General features: G+C 34.7%; 4 protein-coding genes across 4 annotated transcripts; 1 reads left to right on the top strand and 3 right to left on the bottom strand.

Annotated features, from left to right (window-relative positions):
• Positions 1–19: 19 nt before the first annotated feature.
• On the bottom strand, positions 20–4641 carry PPL_08168 (uncharacterized protein; the record flags this gene model as incomplete). Its single annotated transcript, XM_020578992.1, has 6 exons — positions 20–27; positions 78–2012; positions 2075–2314; positions 2370–2846; positions 2912–4380; positions 4448–4641. The coding sequence occupies 6 exons, from the start codon at positions 4639–4641 to the stop codon at positions 20–22; spliced, it is 4323 nt and encodes a 1440-aa protein (XP_020430831.1).
• A 422-nt stretch (positions 4642–5063) lies between these two features.
• PPL_08167 (uncharacterized protein) lies at positions 5064–10346 on the bottom strand (the record flags this gene model as incomplete). The annotated part of the gene is made up of 6 exons (XM_020578991.1): positions 5064–7105; positions 7277–7347; positions 7526–8009; positions 8085–9541; positions 9616–9774; positions 10327–10346. The coding sequence occupies 6 exons, from the start codon at positions 10344–10346 to the stop codon at positions 5064–5066; spliced, it is 4233 nt and encodes a 1410-aa protein (XP_020430830.1).
• A 542-nt stretch (positions 10347–10888) lies between these two features.
• PPL_08166 (uncharacterized protein) lies at positions 10889–12388 on the top strand (the record flags this gene model as incomplete). Its single annotated transcript, XM_020578990.1, has 1 exon — positions 10889–12388. The coding sequence occupies one exon, from the start codon at positions 10889–10891 to the stop codon at positions 12386–12388; it is 1500 nt and encodes a 499-aa protein (XP_020430829.1).
• A 208-nt stretch (positions 12389–12596) lies between these two features.
• Positions 12597–20771, bottom strand: PPL_08165 (uncharacterized protein; the record flags this gene model as incomplete). The annotated part of the gene is made up of 10 exons (XM_020578989.1): positions 12597–14614; positions 14682–14912; positions 14983–15462; positions 15944–16419; positions 16497–17053; positions 17346–17884; positions 17973–18209; positions 18283–18783; positions 18853–20330; positions 20464–20771. The coding sequence occupies 10 exons, from the start codon at positions 20769–20771 to the stop codon at positions 12597–12599; spliced, it is 6825 nt and encodes a 2274-aa protein (XP_020430828.1).
• Positions 20772–20903: the final 132 nt, after the last annotated feature.

The following is a 20903-nucleotide window of genomic DNA, read 5'->3' as shown; positions in this document are numbered from 1 at the left end:
TGCCAATTTAAATTCGTATTTATATTTCTTTTTAATAATAACAACTGATAATACAATAAGTGTAGCACCTAATATACTACCAACGATGATCACTGGTAGTTTCCATTTGTTTTCTTTCTCGGAAGTCGAACATCCACCACTTGAAGAATCATCACTTACTGTCAAAAGAGCACCAAAGTTTGGATCGATAACGGCTTGATTCTCAAAGTGTTGAATGGTCATCGTTGTTGTTACAAAGAGTGATCCTGCTGTTGAACTGTCAGTTTCAGGTTGTGAAACTTTACTGTAAGCAATTCTACCATCAACCAACATTCTATCAGAGAAATAGGCTGTCAAAATGATATCACCTTGAACAATCTCCATTGTTCTCAATGATTTAAGACTGTTGCTTGATGTTCCTCCAACTTTGGCTTGAACATCATCACCACACACCGATTTAGAATTGTCTGCCTTTGACAAGAATGAAAGTTCCAATGTGTTGAGTTTATCAGCAAATGTCCAATTGGAAATTGTGATTACATATTTCATTGAATTGTTTTGAACTGTGAAGATATCTCCTTGAAAGTTGTATTCTGATTGATTGGTGAAAACTGTTGTTTCCACATCGATTGTCAATTTGGCATCGCCATCAAACTTTCCTTTGTAGTTGAATACTAGAGAGCTATTCGTTGACTCTGATGTCCATTTGATATCTGAAAATTGATATGACTTTACGGGATTGCTTGATGAATCTCTCTCTGTAATCGAAACAATTGAAATATTGAATTGGACATTCTTCTCTGCTGAACCAAGTACCATTGTAACTGTATCATTCTGTGGCTTTGGAGGATCAATATTCTTTACCTCTGATTGAGTTGGTAGTATAATTTCAGTTGTGCAATTGATACCGGTAAATCCATTCAAACATTTGCAATATCCATTCAAACATTGTCCATTTACTGGACTGCATCCATCACATTTAACAAAATCCGGAAGGTAAATGAATCCTTGCGATAAGTATGATTGTCCAAAAATAGTTACATTTACGGTTAAACTTTGACCATTGCTTGGTACATCAGATGCAAAATCACATATGATTTGGGTCGATTCTACTTTAGGATTGTCACATGATTTGTTTCCAATTGTCACAGAGAATGGTTGGAAAACTCCAAAGTTTGAACCAAAAATAGTTACTGGTGCCTTTGTGTTAAAATAGGTTGATGTAACTGATGAAATTGATGGAGTTTCATAGTAGACGGTAACAGAAGAATTGAATAGCGAGTTATCCATCTTTAGTTGTTTGGATCCGATTCCAGCTGGCATGCTGATTTCAACATTATATGGATAGGTTTGCGTAAGCAAAGTAGCATTTGCTGGTTGGTCATCAATATAGACTTTCATTACTGAAACACCATCAAAAGATATTGGTGAAATATATTTTCCTGTGATTGTAATGAAGCCACCAGGTACAGGTGATTTAGTTACGGTATCTATCTTTGGTGTTAAGTTCATTCTGGCTAAGGTAAACTTCTTTCCAACCAATATACTAAAAATACCGGATCTGGCATCATCAGGAAGAGTGACTGTAAAGTTGTCGAAAATGTGTTTGTTGACATCGTAATTGGTTGGTCCAAATCTGGTTTTCGAGAGACCTGATATAACAGGAATACTGAGAGGTTCGTCTGGATAAGTATCTGTATCACTGAAACCAAGATAACTACCAGTAAACAGTAATTCATCGATATTATTTGGATTGACTATGGCACTGCTAATAATGGGACCAGGATAGTCAATCCCATAAGGAAGCGATATGAGATTCAAATTGGAATTAACAAAAGTAAGATTGAAGGAACCAACAAACTTTGGGAAGTTTGAGAGTGTGGTATTATATCCGCTTCTAGACTTTCCAAATACTAGATATTTTCCATTAAGATAATATTTAACAGCCAATAATCTATCTATAAAAAGTGCTGATACTACCATACCTCCGTTTACATCAACAATAGGAGGAATAGCTTTCAAAATTACAGGTGCTAGTAAGAACTATTTTATTAGTAATCGAAATTCAAACTAATTATTTAATTTAAATACTTACTCCAAGTTTTAGTTTCGTTAAAAAGATAAGAATTGGAAGGTTTTGAAAGTATTGTAAATACACCATTGCTGGCTGTGTCAGGAACAGTTGCAATACATAGATTTGGTTTTTGACATAAAACATCAAAAGTTGAATTTCCAACTACAAAAGTGAAATTTCCGTTGTACAAATTAAAATCTTCACCTGTAACTGTTATCGTCTTTCCGTATTGTGTTATATTACTGTTGGAAATTGTAAGACCTATTGAATTATAAATTAATATATTGAATTATATTTTAAAATTTATAGTACTGACCTGTATAGGTTGAGTATAAAACACCATTATTAATGACGGGGTTTCCAGTATTGGCGAGGTTATAAAAAACTGATCCACCTGCGTATAGATTTCCTGGTACATCGACTTCGAAATACGAACTATTAATTAATCTGCCTTGCACTGAACTTCCTGAAATCAAAAAAGTCGGATTTGATCCCAAGTAGACTCCAGATACTGTGACTGTACTTGGCTCCAATGATACTTTGGTTGGCACACTGGTGATCCAGGAGTAAATAGGAGTTGTAAAAGTGTAAAAATTTGAGAGTTGTCCAGCAGATGAAACTTGCCAATTGAACGTAGTAGAAGGAAGATCTTGAAGTTGACATAATATTCTTCCACCTGCATCAATAGCGGGACCACTACAATTAACACCATTCACTTTAATGGGTGTAGCAAAACTTGATCCAGTAATAGTAACTAGAGCATTAAAAACAACAATATTGGAAATGGTTGGTGCTAAAGAAAAAAAAATTAAAAAAAAGTTAGACTTTAAATAAAAATAAATTTAAAAAACAACTTACGATTATAAACCTGTCTAATTGTGAAATTTCTCATTTTGTTTTCAAAAGAATTACCAATTTGAACACTGATATAGTTAACTCCAGAACCAGCAGCAGCACGAACTGAAAAAGTTTTTGACAAAAAGTTAACTGTAGGTGAACCTAAGGTATAGTTGCAGGTAAGAACTGGTTCGACTGAAAAGAAATTAGAACTCATTGCAACGGACACAACTCCACCAACTTGAGCATCTACAGAATAAATTTGAGGTTTGGTATCAAAGGTCAATGAACCATAACCATAGGCAAGAATGACATGGAAATTGGGTGGGTTTGTTATTGATGCTAATTGAGTTTGTGTTACACCAGTGATTTGCTTTGAGCTACTATCGAAATAGTAAAATGGGCCACTGACAGAACCAGAGATTGTCAGAGTAAGAAGTTGGTTATTCCAGTATGTTCCAGTTGAATTTGTTGTGATAACAGTCCAATAGTTGGCAATTCCATCGACCATAAACTGACTTGTGAAGAAATTACCGAGACTGGCGCTAATAACCTCCAGTGCAGGAGTTGGTGTATCGAATAACAAAGTGGAAGACTGCATGATTTTACTAGCGACAGAGTAATCATTGACATTTGGGAAAAAGCTATAGAATCTTTGAGTTCCACTATCAAAAATTGCAGCTCTGTTGATGGACACATATATTTGTGCATTTGTAAAAACTAGTTTTATGGAATAGACTTTGTTGAAGGCATCTGAAATTGTTATATCCCAATAGTCTAGTCCTAAATTTGTTGTAGTTCTTGTTGGTGTTCCCTTTAGACTAGTACCAACTACCAGGAAATTGGACTCTGTAGCGACCATTGACGCACCAGTCACATATAATCTATATGCTGTTCCTTGTATGTTTCTGATGGAATAAACCCATGGCACATTGAATTGATATGTGGTAGTCCATGTCTGCGTAGCTGAGGATAATACAACCTTATAAATTTTGCTGGAAGCTACAAAGCTAGCGAGTAATTGACATTTAGTTAAGACACCTTCGAACTTAAATGATTGACAAGCAACTCCATCAATAGTCATACTGACAATGTTTGACTGATTAAAGTTTAAAACATTTATAGACTGAGAGTTCATCTCTTGGAATGTAAGAATTGGTCCATCTGGTATGGGTTCCCACTCTATAACCATGAATTTCTTGTCGGTTGCGCTTGCAGGGTAGAAATTCATATCGGTTCCATAAGCTTTGAAATAAAGGTGTGGCTGTGAAGTATTGAGATTTCCTGCGAAATCACCACAGAACTGATAGCATCGCTCTGGGTAGGTGGTGTAGAAAGCTTGTGATCTGGCAGTACCATTTCGCCATGCCCAACTATTCTGGTCGGCATCCATTGGAACTGCTCCCAGCCATATATCTAAATTTAGCATATCATGCATTAGATTTAATATAAATTTATATTCCGCATAATCATTTAAAGTTAATAAATAACTAAAAAAAAAAAAAAAAAAAAAAAGTTAAATTAAAAAAATATATAATTTATATAAATAATACAAACTATTTATAACTTGATGACATATTAGTATATGTAACTTGATAATTTAAAGCCTCTTCATATGTGACTGGATTTGAATCATCTAGAGGTTGATAATAATGTCCATTTGCAGGATTAGGGTAAGCATACTGATTTACAAATCCTGAAGCTATAGATAGAAATAATCCAATAAAAATAAAAATAATAAATATTTTCATTAATTTATACAAAAGATATATTAAAAATATAGTAGTTTAAAAGAAACAATAAAATAAATAAAAAAATATATAAAGTTGTTCGCTCCGGTCATTAGAAAATGTTGCACCAAAAAGTCTTAAAGTACCTATTAAAAAAAAAAAATCGATATCGAAAATCATCGAAATTTTTAAGTATTTCATCCACCACAAAGTACATCTTTTATTTGAATTTTTATTGATCAAAATGGTGGTAAGGCTTTTTATTTTCTCAAAAAAAACTTATATTTATATTTAGATTTTTTTTAATGACTTTTGGTCGGAATGATCGTGGTTTGAGTGATGGTTTTCAAAACGGTTTTAAATTTTTTGATCAAAAAAAAAAAAAAAAAATTTTAACAAAATTTTGTATCTGTCTTTCACAAACATATTATTTATTTTTTTATTTATTTTTTGCTTGATCTTGAAAGACTTCTCAACTTGATGGTTGCACTTTTAAGTTTATATCTGAAATTCTTTTTAATGACGGCTGTTACTACAAGCGCAATCAATACGGCACCCACCACACTACATACTACGATAACAGGTAACTTCCAGTTATTGTTGGATGATGAACATTCGGATTCATCGTCGGATACAAGTAGTGCTGCAAAGCTTGGATCTAGAACTACTTGATTTTCAAAATGCTGGATCGACATTGTTGTCAATACAAAGAGAGAACCATCTTTGGTTTCGTCGGTAGGAGCCGATACCTTGCTATATACAACTCTGCCGTCTAATATCATTCTATCGGAGAAATAGGCAGTCAAAATGATATCACCTTGCACAATCTCCATCGTTCTCAATGATTTAAGACTGTTGACAGAGGAATCACCGAATTTAGGTTGAACAGCTCCACCACATTTTGTTTCACTTGTGTCTGCCTTTGAGAGGAATGCAAGCTCCAATGTGTTGAGTTTATCTGCGAATGTCCAGTTGGTAATGGTGATGACATATTTCATTGAGTTGTTTTGAACCGGGAAGATGTCACCTTCAAAGTTGTATTCTGTTTGATTGGTGAATACAATAATTTCGACAGCAATTATCAATTTGGCATCGGAATCGAATTTACCGATGTAGTTATAGGTGTTATTAGTTGCGGTTGTTGACTCGAGAGACCACTTGATATCTGAGAATTTATATGTTTTAACAGCTACACCTATCTCATTCATCTCACTGATAGTGTGAATGGAGATATTGAATTGAACGTTCTTCTCGTTGGAACCTAGAACAACTGTGACTGTATTATCCTTTGGTTGTGGAGTGTCAATCACTGGGGTCAGTTTATTCTCTGTGTTAATCGAATTCGAACAGTTGTTACCAACATATCCAATATTGCACTTGCAGTAACCATTTACACATTGACCATTCTGTGTGTTGCATCCTACACACACAGATGGAGGTGGATAGTAAATGAATTTGTCGGCAAAACCAAACTGATCTCCAACTGTTACATTTACAACAAGAGTACCATTGGCTTTAACGTTTGATAGAAAATCACACTCTAACTTGGTTCCAGTGCTAGGATCCAACACAGTTGGATTAGCACATGTGGCGTTACCAATTGTCACAGACAAACCTATGTTGGCAAAGTTTGTTCCAAATACAGTAACTTTACCTTGTATATTTTCATAGGTAGATGAAGCAGATATAACAGTTGGCGGTTGATAGGTAACATTGTAAATGAAATACTCTTTAAAGTTGTAGAGCTTGAGTGATTTTGAACCAATTCCTCCTGGAACACCGGAGATTTCGACCATAAATGGATAGTTTTGGTTCAACAATTTCACTGGACACAAAACACCATCGAATGATGCCTGTAAAACAGATTCTCCAGAGTAAGATAGTGGTGAAATAAACTTTCCGGTTATCGTAACTGCTCCTCCGACAACTGGTAGCTTTGTTATTGATTCTACAACCGGTGGCAATACTAATCTACTAGTATTGGTCTGACCGGCAACTGTAATTTTGAATTGTCCAGAACGAGCATCGTTTGGTAACTCCAGATTAAAGTATCTGAATACATGAGAATCGTAGATGGTTGGAGACAATGATTGGGTAGAGATTCCGGTTACCACAGGTAATACCAATGGATAAATATTGTAGTTGACGAGGTTAGAAAATCCAAGATAGGTTCCATTGATTGTGATTTGTGATATATTATTTGGATTTACAGTGACCCCTGATACAATTGGACCATGGAAAGTCATTGCAATAGGCTCAGATGATTCTCCAGTGGCTATATTTTTTAGTGTGAAATTGTGGACTCCAACCCATTCGCTGAATTGATACAATACATAGCTATCTGTGGACCTGGCTTGAGTGGGTACTAGGTATTTATCATCGAACAATGTATAGGCAGGGGTATCGACATCAATAAACCGCATATTCAAAGAGATTTCACTTTCAAGTGTTACAGTAGTACTACTGATATAAGTAATAAGTGGTCCTATTTAAATATATGATTAAATAATTGGTTGATTCATTTTGATAAATTAAAGTTAGTAAATGAATATCATGAAATTACACTTAATATTATAGATTTAAATATACATACTCCATATTTTGGAAGTGTTGTAAACTAACAAGTTAGAAGGTGTTGATAAAATAGAAAACACACCATTTGATGCTTCTTTTGGCATTGTGACTAGACAGATTGAAGATGTTGGTGGACATTCGGCATTGAATGAACTGTTTCCAATTTTAAATTGGAAATTTCCATTATACAAGTTAAAATATGATCCGTAAATTGTTAACAACGTTCTGTTTTGTTTTATATTATTTATACCAAGATCTTTTTTTTTTCGCAAAGAAAAAGTTAATTATTTAATTGAAATTAAAAAAAGTTTAAGGTAACTTACTCATATACCTGCTGGATTGGTAATTCATAAGTGTGCTAATTCCTGTATTATTTAATACAATATAAAAGCTTACATCTGATGTTTGACTTGCTGGTAACGAAAGTTCATAAGCCGATGTGTTGATCATTGTTGCTAGAACTTCCGAATTAATTGATTTGATTTGCTGATAAAAGCTAGGATTGCTACCAAATTCAACACCGGTAACTGTCATTTTGCTTGGTTCCATTGGAACATCACCACTTTTATAAGTATACCATGAAAAGTTGGGTGTTGTAAAACTAAATGTTGGGCTTCTAACTGTATTAAAAGTATCTACAAGATAAATTTGGTATGTACCAGGGAAATCTTGGAACATATATCCCAACTCGTTGACCTCTGAACCAGTCCATATGTTTTTGAATCCCTTAACTTGTAAACCATATATAAAACTAGTACCAGTTATTGCTAACCTTCCTGTGGTTGGATTGAAGGTAACAGATGTAATATTTGGAGCTAGAAAAAAGTTTATATTTTGTTAAAACAAATAAATAAATATATATGTGAAAGAAATAGTAATGAAAAACTTACTATTGATAGAGTATTTGAATGTAATGGTTCTATCTTGAGTGTAGTTACTTTTAATTGTAACTTTGGCATAGACGATGTCATAATTTGTAGCTTTTGGAACCATTACGAAAATAGATCTGCTGTTAAATTCGGCAGTGGTTACAATACTGCTCACATTTGAGGTGATTTGTACTTCCGGTGCAAAGAAATTGGAAATCATTGGGATTACCAAAGTGGCACCGGTACCTGCGTCGGAACCAAAGCTGTAAGGTGTGGACATTAGTGCCTCACCATATCCGTAGACGAGAATAACACCCATGTTAACTCCAACGTATGCATCTGCCTCGGCTTGAGACATTCCAACGATGCTAGGTCCCAGAGAGTTGTAAAAGTAGTAAGGACCTTGAGTTGTACCTTGAATAGTAGCGGTGATCGGCTGGTTGTTCCAAAAGGTTCCACTGGAGTTGACAGTAATCGATGTCCAATAGTTTGAACCGGAAAATCCAAGTTTTTGGTTAAAGAATGTATTGAGATTACTGGAAACTACATCCAAAGCAGGAATGGCAGTATTATACATCAATGTTGATGCTGCTGTAATTTTACTGGCTAGAAGATAGTTATTGATATTTGGGAAATAACTATAGAATCTCTGAGTTGTACCATCATAAATTGCTATTCTGTTGATAGTGACATATAAAGATTGTGTGGTTTGAATCTTTAATTTAGAAACAGCAGTAACTTGATTGGCAGGTATAGTCCATTGAAGAATACCGGCACTGGAAGCACTTCTAGATGGTGTGTAAAGAGTACCACTTACTGACAAAGGATAAGCTTCGATAGGTGAGACAAGATCCAAATTGATACCTTGGAATATATATGTGTTGGCATCCTTTTGAACCATTGAAAATATCCATGGAGAATTGAATTGGTATGTGGTTGTCCAGGTATTGGACCCGCTGGTGATAACCAATGGGATTGATCTTCCGGATTTTATCAATGACGGCGAAAGAAGGCACTTGGCAACCAAATTATTTTGAACTATGGAATTACAAAAATTAGAACCTTCGAATGTTATTGCGGTAATGCTTCCAATATTGTTGAGTGTAATTGGAATTTCAGTGGCTGTTGAATCTTGGTACATTAAAATAGGACCGTCAGAAAACTGTTCAAATTCTAGGATTACATATTTCTTTGAGGTTGCATCGGCACCAAAGAAATTCAAACTGGCTCCATAGGTTTGGAACCAAAGGTGTGGCTGTGAAGTATTGAGATTTCCTGAGAAATCACCACAGAACTGATAGCATCGCTCTGGGTAGGTGGTGTAGAAAGCTTGTGATCTGGCAGTACCATTTCGCCATGCCCAACTATTCTGGTCGACATCCATTGGAACTGCTCCTAACCAAACATCCAATTGGATGGATTTAGTAAGGTTCATAATAAATTGATATTCCGCATAATCATTTAAAGTTAATAAATAACTAAAATTTTGATTGAAAAGTGTAAGTATTTCTTTTTTGTTTTTTGTTTTCAAATCTAAATTTAGATTACAAACTATTTATAACTTGTTGAAATATTTGAGGTGAAATCGCTTTGTTGTATATTTAAAGCCTCTCCATATGTAAAAGATTTTTCATCTAGATATTGATAATAGTGCCCATTCGAAGGATTATAAATAGCCGCTGTATTGGGTGGGGAAATTGCTGTGTTTATACTGAAAAAATAACAATTCAAAATAGATAACAATAATAACAAAAAAGTACTAGAAATTGATTTCATCTTGATAAAATAGGAAATATATGAGCAAGTAGAATTAATTATTTATAAATAGGGTAAAAATTTGATCAGCACAAACAATGCTTATTTGATCATGCTAAGAGGGTTGCGGTTTTTTCTACATCATCTGACCCATTTAAATAAGAGTTGAAAAAAACAATTGTTTTTTTTCCTCAAAACATTTTTTTTCGGCAAACTATTTTTGCATAAAAAAAAAAAATAGAAATTAGTTGTAATCATCGCCCATAGTAAAAAGGATTACCAAGTTATTTCTGTATTTTTTTTATAGTTTTAAACAACTTTTAATACCAAAAATTATTTAATTTTATAAAATATCTTAAAAATATCAATTTGTTGTTAATAGTAAATTCATAAATACGTGGAAATGTTAGTGGGAAAATGTGAATGAGATTAGACTGTGATATCTCAAATCTATCTTTTTTTTATTGTGCTGCTGTTTGTGACATCTGAATGACACATTATTAATTACAAAATATTAATTTTTCTCATGTTATTTTTTTGTTAAAAAAAATATTATTTTTCTCTCAGAAAATTTCAGAAAATTCTTCAATATAATAAATACACATAATCAAACATATATATAATAAGTTAAAATTAATTCTATTATCTATATACAAATACAGAAAGATTGATTAATATTTGGTTGAATTCAACAAAACTTAAAAATTTACTATATTTATTATGATACTATTTTGTCAAATAAGGAAGTTCCAAAAAAAGAGAAGGTATTTTCTTGTTTTTTTTTCTCAAAAAAATCGCAAACAATCTGAAGAAAGAAAATAGATCGGTGTGGGTTGGTTCAACTCAAAAAACCATTATAAATTCCAAAAAGCTTGCGATCTTTTTTTTCATCAATTCATTTGAATTTAATTTTTAATAATTTTTAATTTTTTTTTTTTTATAATCTTCATCCATTGTTATTTTTTCATATATACACAGATATAGTTACAATTATCACAATCATAGTTTTAATTTAGTTTAATAGTTTTAAAGTTTAGTTTTTTTTAATAAAACAACAAGTCAATATAAAGATGTCATCAGCTGTCAAGATTGCCAAGAAGTATAAGCACAAGAAGGTAACAAAGGTAGCCAACGCTAAGGGATCCGCTGCTTACAATACAACTGGTGATGCTCGTGTTGATCTTTTCTATTTAACTGCTCGTGGTATTGCCACCGAACAATTGCATGCCCTCTTGAAGGCTTCATGGGCTCAGTCACCAATCGACACCGTAAAGATCGTCTTTTACAATCGTGATTGCCGTGGTGGTAAGGGTGAACGTGAAATCTTCCACCAATCTATTCTCTGGCTCCAAGAGCACCACCAATCGACCATCGAGAAGAACTTCTCGCAAATTCCATTCTTTGGTTCATGGAAGGACGTCAGCAAGCTGATTGGAACCAGCTTGGAGCCAAAGGCCTTGGAGATGTTTGTCCAACAATTGAAGCGTGATGCCGCCGATATCCAAGCCAATCCAAAGGCCACCGTCTCACTTGCCGCAAAGTGGGCTCCAACTGAAGGACATGCCGAAGATGTCGCTTCAAAGGCTGCCAAGAAGTTGGCCCTTCTGTTGGGTGTGAATCGTCATACTGCTAAAGCCGAGTATAGAAAGCGCTTCTTAGCTCCATTGCGTAAGCAGATCAAGATCACCGAGAGCTACATGTCACAGGGTCAATGGGACAAGATCGATTTCAGCAAGGTTCCATCGCGTTGCATGAAGTTGCAACGTGTTGCTTTCGAGCGTCACGAACCAGAGTTGTTCAAGAAGTACACCGATTCATTGGCCAAGGGTGAGACCAAGGTCAACGCCAAGCAATTGTTCCCACACGAAATCGTAGCCTCCTACTTCAGTGCATCCAAGGTCGACGAGATTCTCGAGGGTCAATGGAAGGTCTTGGTTCAGGAAACTGCCAAGCTCGGAAGTCTCCGTGATTGTATTGTGCTCTCCGACGTATCCGGTAGTATGAGTGGTCGTCCAATGGAAGTCTCAGTCGCCCTCGGACTCTTGATTTCCTCACTCACCGAAGCTCCATTCAAGGATTTGGTCATCACCTTCCACGAACAACCAACCTTCCATACCATCAAGGGAGAGAACTTGTACGAGCGCGTCAAGGACATCATGGGTATGGCATGGGGTGGAAGCACCAATTTCAACACTGTCTTTAAGATTATTTTAGAGAAGGCAAAGGCTGCCAAGCTCCCACAAGCGGCCATGCCAAAGAAGCTCTTTGTAATCTCTGACATGCAGTTTGACTCTGCCGACTCCAAGTTCAAGTCAAATCACAAGGCTATGATCCAGCAATACAAGGAAGCCGGTTATGAAGCCCCACAAATCATTTACTGGAACGTAAATGGTGCCTACACAACCACCCCAGTCGGAGATGCCAGCATGCAAGGTGTTGGTTTGGTCAGTGGTTTTTCACCAAGCATTCTCAAGTCCATCATCGAAGTCGGTGACACCTCAACTCTCTCCCCATTGGCCTTGTTGCAACCAGTCCTTGATGATAAGAGATATGCTGATTTGGCTGTTTAAAAAAATATTTATATATAAAAAAAAAAAAAACAAAAACAAAAAAAATATAATAATGGGGAACATGTTCAAGTGTTAATCAAAGATCTGATTACACTAGCCATCAAATATAAAATATTTTATAAACAAACAAATCAAATAAATTTTTTTAGTGTATAATATAATATAATTTTTTTTTTTAAAAAGATACAATTTAATCGTGTTTATTTATTTATTGATTGATTTTCTTCATTTTAGATCCTACTATTCTAATTTTATATCTTAATTTCTTTTGTAAACCTACTATACATCCAATTAATAGAGCCGCACCTACAACACTACAAACCACTATAACTGGTAGTTTCCATTTGTTTTCTTTATCGGATGTCGAACATTTAGTGTCATCAGTGACCAGTAGTGCACTGAAACTTGGGTCTAGTACTGCATTTCTATCGAAATAGGGAATAGACATGGTTGTCCTTACAAAGAGTGATCCTGTTGTTGAGCTATCGGTTTCGGGTTGTGAAACTTTACTGTATGTAATTCTACCATCGACCAACATTCTATCAGAGAAAAATGCATTCAAAATGATATCACCTTGAACAATCTCCATTGTTCTCAATGATTTAAGACTGTTGCTTGATGTTCCTCCAACTCTGGCTTGAACATCATCTCCACACACCGATTTAGAATTGTCTGCCTTTGACAAGAATGTAAGTTCCAAATTATTAAGTTTATCAGCAAACGACCAATTTGTAACTGTGATGACATATTTCATCGAATTGTTTTGAACTGTGAATATATCACCTTCAAAATTGTATTCTGTTTGATTTATGAAAACTGTTGTTTCCACACCAATTGCCAATTTAGTATCTGCATCAAATTTACCTCTGTAGTTGTATGTTAAATTGGAATTAGTTGATTCTAATGTCCATTTGATATCTGAAAATTGATATGATTTGACTGTTACGCCCAATTGATTCTTCTCAGTGATTGAGTCAATTGAAATATTGAATTGAATATTCTTCTCTACTGAACCAAGGACAATTGTAACTGTATCACTCTTTGGTTGTGGCAAATCAATTACTGGTGTCAATTGATTTCCTGTATTAACTTTAATGCTGCAATTGGTACCGGTAAATCCATCTTTGCATTTACAATATCCATTTAAACATTCTCCATTCTGTTTAACACATCCTAAACAATCAGTAGGATTCGGATTATAAATAAATTTATTCTCTACAGTTGAAATTCCATAAACAGTAACATTCACCGCCAATGATGAACCATTGCTATCTACGTTTGATGCAAAGTTACAAATGATCTTAGTTCCAATAGTATCGATTTCTACATTGGTGCAGGGAGCCCCTCCAATGGAGACTGCAAATGGTTCATAGAATCCAAAACTAGATCCAAAAATGGTTACCTTTGATGGAGTACCGTAGTAGGTGGATGATACAGTATTGATAATTGGATTTTGGTAAGGTACATTGAAAGAGATATTTCTTGCACCATTGTCGAGAGTTAGTTTTGTTGAACCTGAGCCGCTGGGTACAGTGACAACAAGTTTATACGGGTATGCATTATTAATCAGTGCAATTGGACTGATTTTCTCACCATAGTAAGCAATCAAAACCGTATCGCCAGACATTGAAATTGGATTTAAATACTTTCCGGTGATTGTGAAATTACCACCTGACACTGGAGGTAGAGTTATGGATTCAACGACAGGTGTAATATAAACAGTGTTAAGGGTTGTCACTTTTCCTTCAATTGAAATACTGGCCACACCAGTTCTTGAATCCAATGGAAGATCCACAATGAATGATGAAAAAATATCTTTGTTTCCAGAGTTACTAGGACTAAGTGCACTGGTTGACAGACCGTAGATATATGGAATAACAACACGTTCAGAGGGATATTCTGCAATGTTATTTTGTCCGAGGTAGCTTCCTTTTACTACCAATGTACCATTGGTCTCGTAACATTCCGTTATTATAGGCGCTTTAAACGATAATGTATATGGGGCGGATTCAAGATTCAAACTGGGAACTTTAATAGATAATAAAAAATCTCCTACCCATCTTGGAAAGTTTGCAAGATAGTAGGTATAGCCGATTCTTGAAGGAATAGTGAGGATATAGCCATTGATATATACCTCAAAAGCTAGATCCTCGACAAATAGGATACCCACTGGATATGGATTATTAATATCGATTGGTGGCAATGTGGAGTTAAAAATGACAGGAGCTATTTATAGAATAACAATGAATATTAAAACTAAGGAAATTTATTAAAAGTATTTTATAAAACTTACACCAAAAAGTACTAGGAAATACAGTTATAGAATATCCATTTGGCAATGATTTGATTTGAAATAGACCATTGGATACATTAGGTTCGCATTCAATAGTACACATGGTAGGATTGCATTGCGCAACCATTGAAGCTGCTCCAACTTTAATACTAATAGTTGAATATAAATCGAAGTAAGATCCATAGAGAACAATTGATGATCCGTTTTGTATAAAGTTTCTAATTTGAAAATCTATAAAGACCAACTAGAGTTAGTTGTTAACTATTATATTAAAACATCAGTTAAATCTTTTGTAACAAACCCGTATATGTAGAATAGTCAAGAGTATTTTCAATTGAAGGTAGAGCATTATTGGTGATTGTATAAAATATTTTTTGATTCGAAGCGGAGGTTCCAGGTAAAGTCACAGAGAAAGCGGTGGAGTTTATTGGAGTAAGAGCTCCTAAAGATACTGCATTTGCAGAAATGACAGCTGTGCGATCAATATTGTCACCAGATAGGGTAATAACGCTGCTTTCTTTAGAAACTAGGGTTGGAATACCGCTCAAGAAGGCATAGCCGGTTAGTAGAATTCTGAGTGGGGTTGATGTAACACCATCCACTGTAACTTGAATGGAGTAAGTTCCAGGTGGTGACTGAATAGTACATTGTATTGATGTGGTATGTATAGGGAGAGGGTTGATACACCTTATTCCCGTGATACTGCTTGGAGTACCTAAATTAGCTCCTAAAATCGATAATATATCTCCATCTCTAGTTACACCAGAGAGCTCTGGGGTAGCTAGTTTAAAAGAATTTCGATTCAATATTTATTTATATAAAGGTACATTCAAATTAGGATAATAACTACATACCTCCAGCATCTATTCCATTTATTATTATAACAAATAAATATAAATTAAATAGATATTTAATCATGATTTATTGAAAAATATAGAATTATTCTTAAAAAATATATGGTCAACAAAATTGTCGACCAAGATGAAAAAAAAATGTAACTGGGGTGCGTCGAATCAAAAAAAACAGATATTTTTGCAAAGATATTTTTGAGAATATTCTTTTCAGGGATGTCATATGACTTCGATATGATAAGATTTTATTTGAAGTCGGAATTTTTATTTTGAACAAAATTTTATTTTACAAGTGTCGTCTATCTGATTTCGATAAATTTTTTAATTTGATTGTTGCCAATTTAAATTCGTATTTATATTTCTTTTTAATAATAACAACTGATAATACAATAAGCGCAGCACCTAATATACTACCAACGATGATCACAGGTAGTTTCCATTTGTTACTGTTATCGGAACATCCACCACTTGAAGAGCTATCGTCCAAAGTCAAAAGAGCACCAAAGTTTGGATCGATAACGGCTTGATTCTCAAAGTGTTGAATGGTCATCGTTGTTGTTACAAAGAGTGATCCTGTTGTTGAACTGTCAGCTTCAGGTTGTGAAACTTTACTGTAAGCAATTCTACCATCGACCAACATTCTATCAGAGAAATAGGCTGTCAAAATGATATCACCTTGAACAATCTCCATTGTTCTCAATGATTTAAGACTGTTGCTTGATGTTCCTCCAACTTTGGCTTGAACATCATCACCACACACCGATTTAGAATTGTCTGCCTTTGACAAGAATGAAAGTTCCAATGTGTTGAGTTTATCAGCAAATGTCCAATTGGAAATTGTGATTACATATTTCATTGAAGGTTGTTTTGAACTGTGAAGATATCTCCTTGAAAGTTGTATTCTGATTGATTGGTGAAAACTGTTGTTTCCACATCGATTGTCAATTTGGCATCGCCATCAAACTTTCCTTTGTAGTTGAATACGATAGAGCTATTCGTAAATACTTGAGAGTTGTTTAATGATCCCATTGTCCATTTGATATCTGAAAATTGATATGACTTTACAGGATTGCTTGATGAATCTCTCTCGGTAATCGAAACAATTGAAATATTGAATTGGACATTCTTCTCTGCTGAACCGAGGGTAATAGTAACTGTGTCATTCTTTGGCTCTGGCAAATCGATTTTATCTTCTTTCTTTTGTAGTTGGGCAGAGCAAGTAATACCGGTAAATCCACTTTTACATTTACAATATCCATTTATACATTCACCATTAACAGAACATTCTGCAAGACATTTTACAGGTTCTGGGTTGTAAATGAATTTCTGGGATAATACAGATATACCGGCTACAGTTACATTTACCATAAGAGTTTTGTCATCGCTTGGTACATCAGATGCAAAATCACAAATGATTTTGGTCGATTCTTCTACTAGAGGATTGTCACATGACTTGTTTCCAATTGTTACAGAGAATGGTTGGAAAACTCCAAAGTTTGAACCAAAAATAGTTACTGGTGCCTTTGTGTTAAAATAGGTTGATGTAACTGATGAAATTGATGGATTTTGATAAGCTACATTTTGAAATATATTGGATGTTGGATTGGACAGAATCATCATCTTGGTTCCAGCTCCGGGAGGAACAATGATTTCTAGTAAATTTGGAAAACCCTGATTGAGTAGTCTGGAAGTGGTAACCGGTTTTCCATCAAAGCTGATGTCCAAAATAGAGTCTCCGGAATAAGAGAGCGATGCAATATATTTTCCAGTGATTGTAACTGGACCCCCCCAATTTATAGAAAGGTTGGCTAACATTATAAATCTCTGGTGAGAAATAGAAGGAATAGGGACTCGATGCTTGACCTTCGACTGTGACTATAACTTTTCCAGATCTTGCGTTATTCGGTAGATTATCGATCGAGAATCCTTCGAATAGCAGGTTGTTACTAAGTAATGGTTGTGTAGGTTGTAATGATAGACCGGAAACTGTAGGAATTGATACGGCTATCAGAGGATAGGTTCCATTATCGGAGAATCCAAGGTATGAGCCTGAAATACTCATTATATTAGTCTGACTGCTAAAAACTATATTTGAAATCTTTGGTTTTGAGTATTTTAGAGTGACACCTTTAGAATACCAATTGGAAACAGTTTTAGTTTTAACTATATGACTACCAACAAACTTTGGGAATCCACCCACTTGAAGAGTGAATGCAGTGCTTTGAACTACTGTTATAGGATAACCAGATATTAAAACTGTATATAGGGTGGGACCATCAGTAAACATTGAACCGAGAACCATGTTTTGAGTAACGTCGACAGGATCATAATCAGCAGGGATAATAACAGGACCTAATAATAACAAAAAAAAAATAGTTTGTTTTTAACGTACGTTAAAAATAATGTTATAGTTGGAATACAAAGTTTAAAATATTCTTACTGAATGGAGATGCAGAATTAGCTGTGGATAATTGGAGTGGCTCTGAAGTAATTGTAAACATTCCATTGGTATTAGTTGAGGAAAACATGATGTTACACATTGTATCGTTACAAGTTTGTCCACCAAACGGTTGTCCATTGACATTCATTGACCATGTTCTAAAGTACGGGGCAAAATTGGTACCAGCAATAGTGAAATTAAGATATCCATCTTGTTGAATGCTATTAAGTTTGAATTCTATTAAAATAATAATAGTTGGATATTAAAAAAAAACGAAAATTCTATATCTTTGAAATCATTAAATAATTACTCTCTTTGGAAACCATTTGACTGTTTTGTATAACATAGAATCCAGTGTTGGATATTTGAATTCTAAACTTTTGACCTTCAAGAGAACCACTCAGGAATGGGAATGTATAGCTATTGTCATTGATTTTGGTCGGACCAATTACCACTGCCGCATCACCACTTGTCGTATTTATAAAAGTAAATTGAGGTGAAGTACCAAAGTTTACACCAGAAACTGTAATATCGCTACCTTCCAATGAAGCGGCTGGTGGATAGATATTATCGATAAATGTGTATACATGAGACATATCGAATAAGATTGAGTTTGTAGGTGTACTTCCAACTACAACACTAATATTGTATTCTCTACTGGGAAGATCCTGTACTTTACATTTGATCTGGTACACATTAAGGCTTAATATATCACATTTGATTCCAACGATTGTAGCAGGGTTTTGGAATTGTTCTCCACTGATTGTTAAAACTCCATTCTGAGCATAGCTAATATCATTAATAGATGGTGCTATAAAAAAATATGTTTTAATAATTTGAAAGATAGTAAGTTAAAATCAATAATTATTATTATTTTTACCTGCATAGTTAATTTGGTAAGTAAAGGATCTTTCAAACAAAGGATCTTCTTGATCTTTAATTGTGAATTTAACCAAATGTTGGTCTGTACCAGGACCAATATTAAAGTTGATAAATTTCGTATAGTAGTCGGCGGTTGCTGTGCCTGTCATAGTAGTACTATTTAGTGATTGATAGGTAATTGATACCAGAGGTCTTAAAAAGTCTGTTTCCATATCGAGGAACAGGTTATTACTACCGCTAACAGATACAGTCATAGGTTGTGGGGTAGAATAGGTGGGCTGTCCATATCCATACACCAATATCAATGGCATGGCCAATTGAGGATTGTTGTCTCCAACAACTTTAGCTTGTGATCGATCATAGTAGAACGGTCCATTGGCATCACCAGAAAATGTGTCACTAAAGAAATTGCCATTCCACAGGACTTCACCATTAGAAATTGAAACATTGGTCCAGTATTTCGATGATTGAGTTAGGCCGAATTCAGATTGGAAGAATGCTGGTAGTTCAGAGTCTATTTCCAATGCCATTAATGGTGTGTCATAAAGGAAATTGGATGCCACCATAATTTGCTTAGCAAGATTGTAGCTAACAGAGGTTGGAAAGTAACTATAGAATCGGTGATTTGTTTCGCGGAATATTGCAGGTCTGTTACTTCTAATATAGTATTTCGATGCCTGGACGATGGAGATTGGGTATTTAGGATAAGAAGTACCAGCTGGAAAATTAACTTGAATTCCATTGATCCCTCCGCTTATCACTATTGCATTGTTGGAGGTAGATGCAGCAGTTCCAATTTTAAAAATACCAGGATCAATTGATTGCAATTGAGTTAAAGAAAATCCAATCATTGAGAAGACACCATCACTTTGTAGTTGTCTAACACCAGAGATCCATGGTGAATTAAATTGGAACCAATCTTCTACCACTGCAACTCCATTGGCATCTGCTTTTCCAATGACTTTAAATGGATCGGTGTATGCAGAAGCAGGTCCCGTGAGATCAACATACTCAAGATCTCCTGAGCCAAACGGATTAAAAGAGGTAATATCAACACCATTGACTTGAAAATAGTTGATTCCTGCTTGTTGTCTACCGGACATATAGAGTTTCTGTGTTGGGAAATCAGAGTACATTAAATTTAAGGCGGTTTCTGGCAACTCGTATTCGAAGATCACCAATTTCAAATCGGTCTCACCACCACCATAGAATCCTCGGTTGCTGTAGCTAGCGTAAAGGTAAGGTTGAGAGGTATTGAGATTTCCCGCGAAATCACCACAGTATCTATAGCAACGCTCTGGGTAGGTTGTATAGAATGGCTGTTGTCTGGCAGTACCTTTTCTCCATCCCCAGCTGTTTTGGTTGCTGTCCAATGGTACTGCATCAACCCAAAAATCGGTATAATAATTTATCTTGTTTCCAAGTAAATTTAAAATAAACTGATATTCTTGCTCATCGTCCAACGTCAAAAGATGTCTATGTAGAATAAAATACAAAAATTGTAAAATTATTATTATTGAATAATTAATTAATTAATAAATCTATCAAATAAAGGTAACCAATCATCATTTTTGGTTATTTTATTTTGATTTTATATAGATTGACATACGCTTTATAAGCTGGATTTGCAGCAAGTGTAAGCCCATCATAAAGTGATTGATTTACTGCTCCAGCATGAGTAAAGATATAATCTTCAGAAGTAAATAGATAGTAATGACCATTATTTGCGTTGAGTTCGGGGGTGGAATAAATTGTTGTTTGTACGGTATGTTGTGGGAGAATAACAAAAATGAGAGAAACAAAAAATAATGTTTGAGTGATGATGGTGGTGGTGGTGCTAGCAATAGTAAATATGTTGTTAGTCTTTGTGGTTAAGATTGGCTGTTGTTGCTTCAAAGGCAACAGCCACTTTACCATCTTTATGTTAGATTTATACAAAGAATATACTTTTTCCTTAAAGTATGAAAGTACAAAAATAAATTGTCTGTGTGTGTTATAAAATAAAAAACTTATTAAATCAATAAAGTAGAAGTGGTACACTTTCTCACC

This window comes from Heterostelium album (genome assembly GCF_000004825.1).
Source record: "Heterostelium album PN500 unplaced genomic scaffold PPL_scaffold8, whole genome shotgun sequence".
Lineage (NCBI taxonomy): Eukaryota > Evosea > Eumycetozoa > Acytosteliales > Acytosteliaceae > Heterostelium > Heterostelium album.
This window is presented reverse-complemented; position numbering and strand designations above follow the sequence as displayed.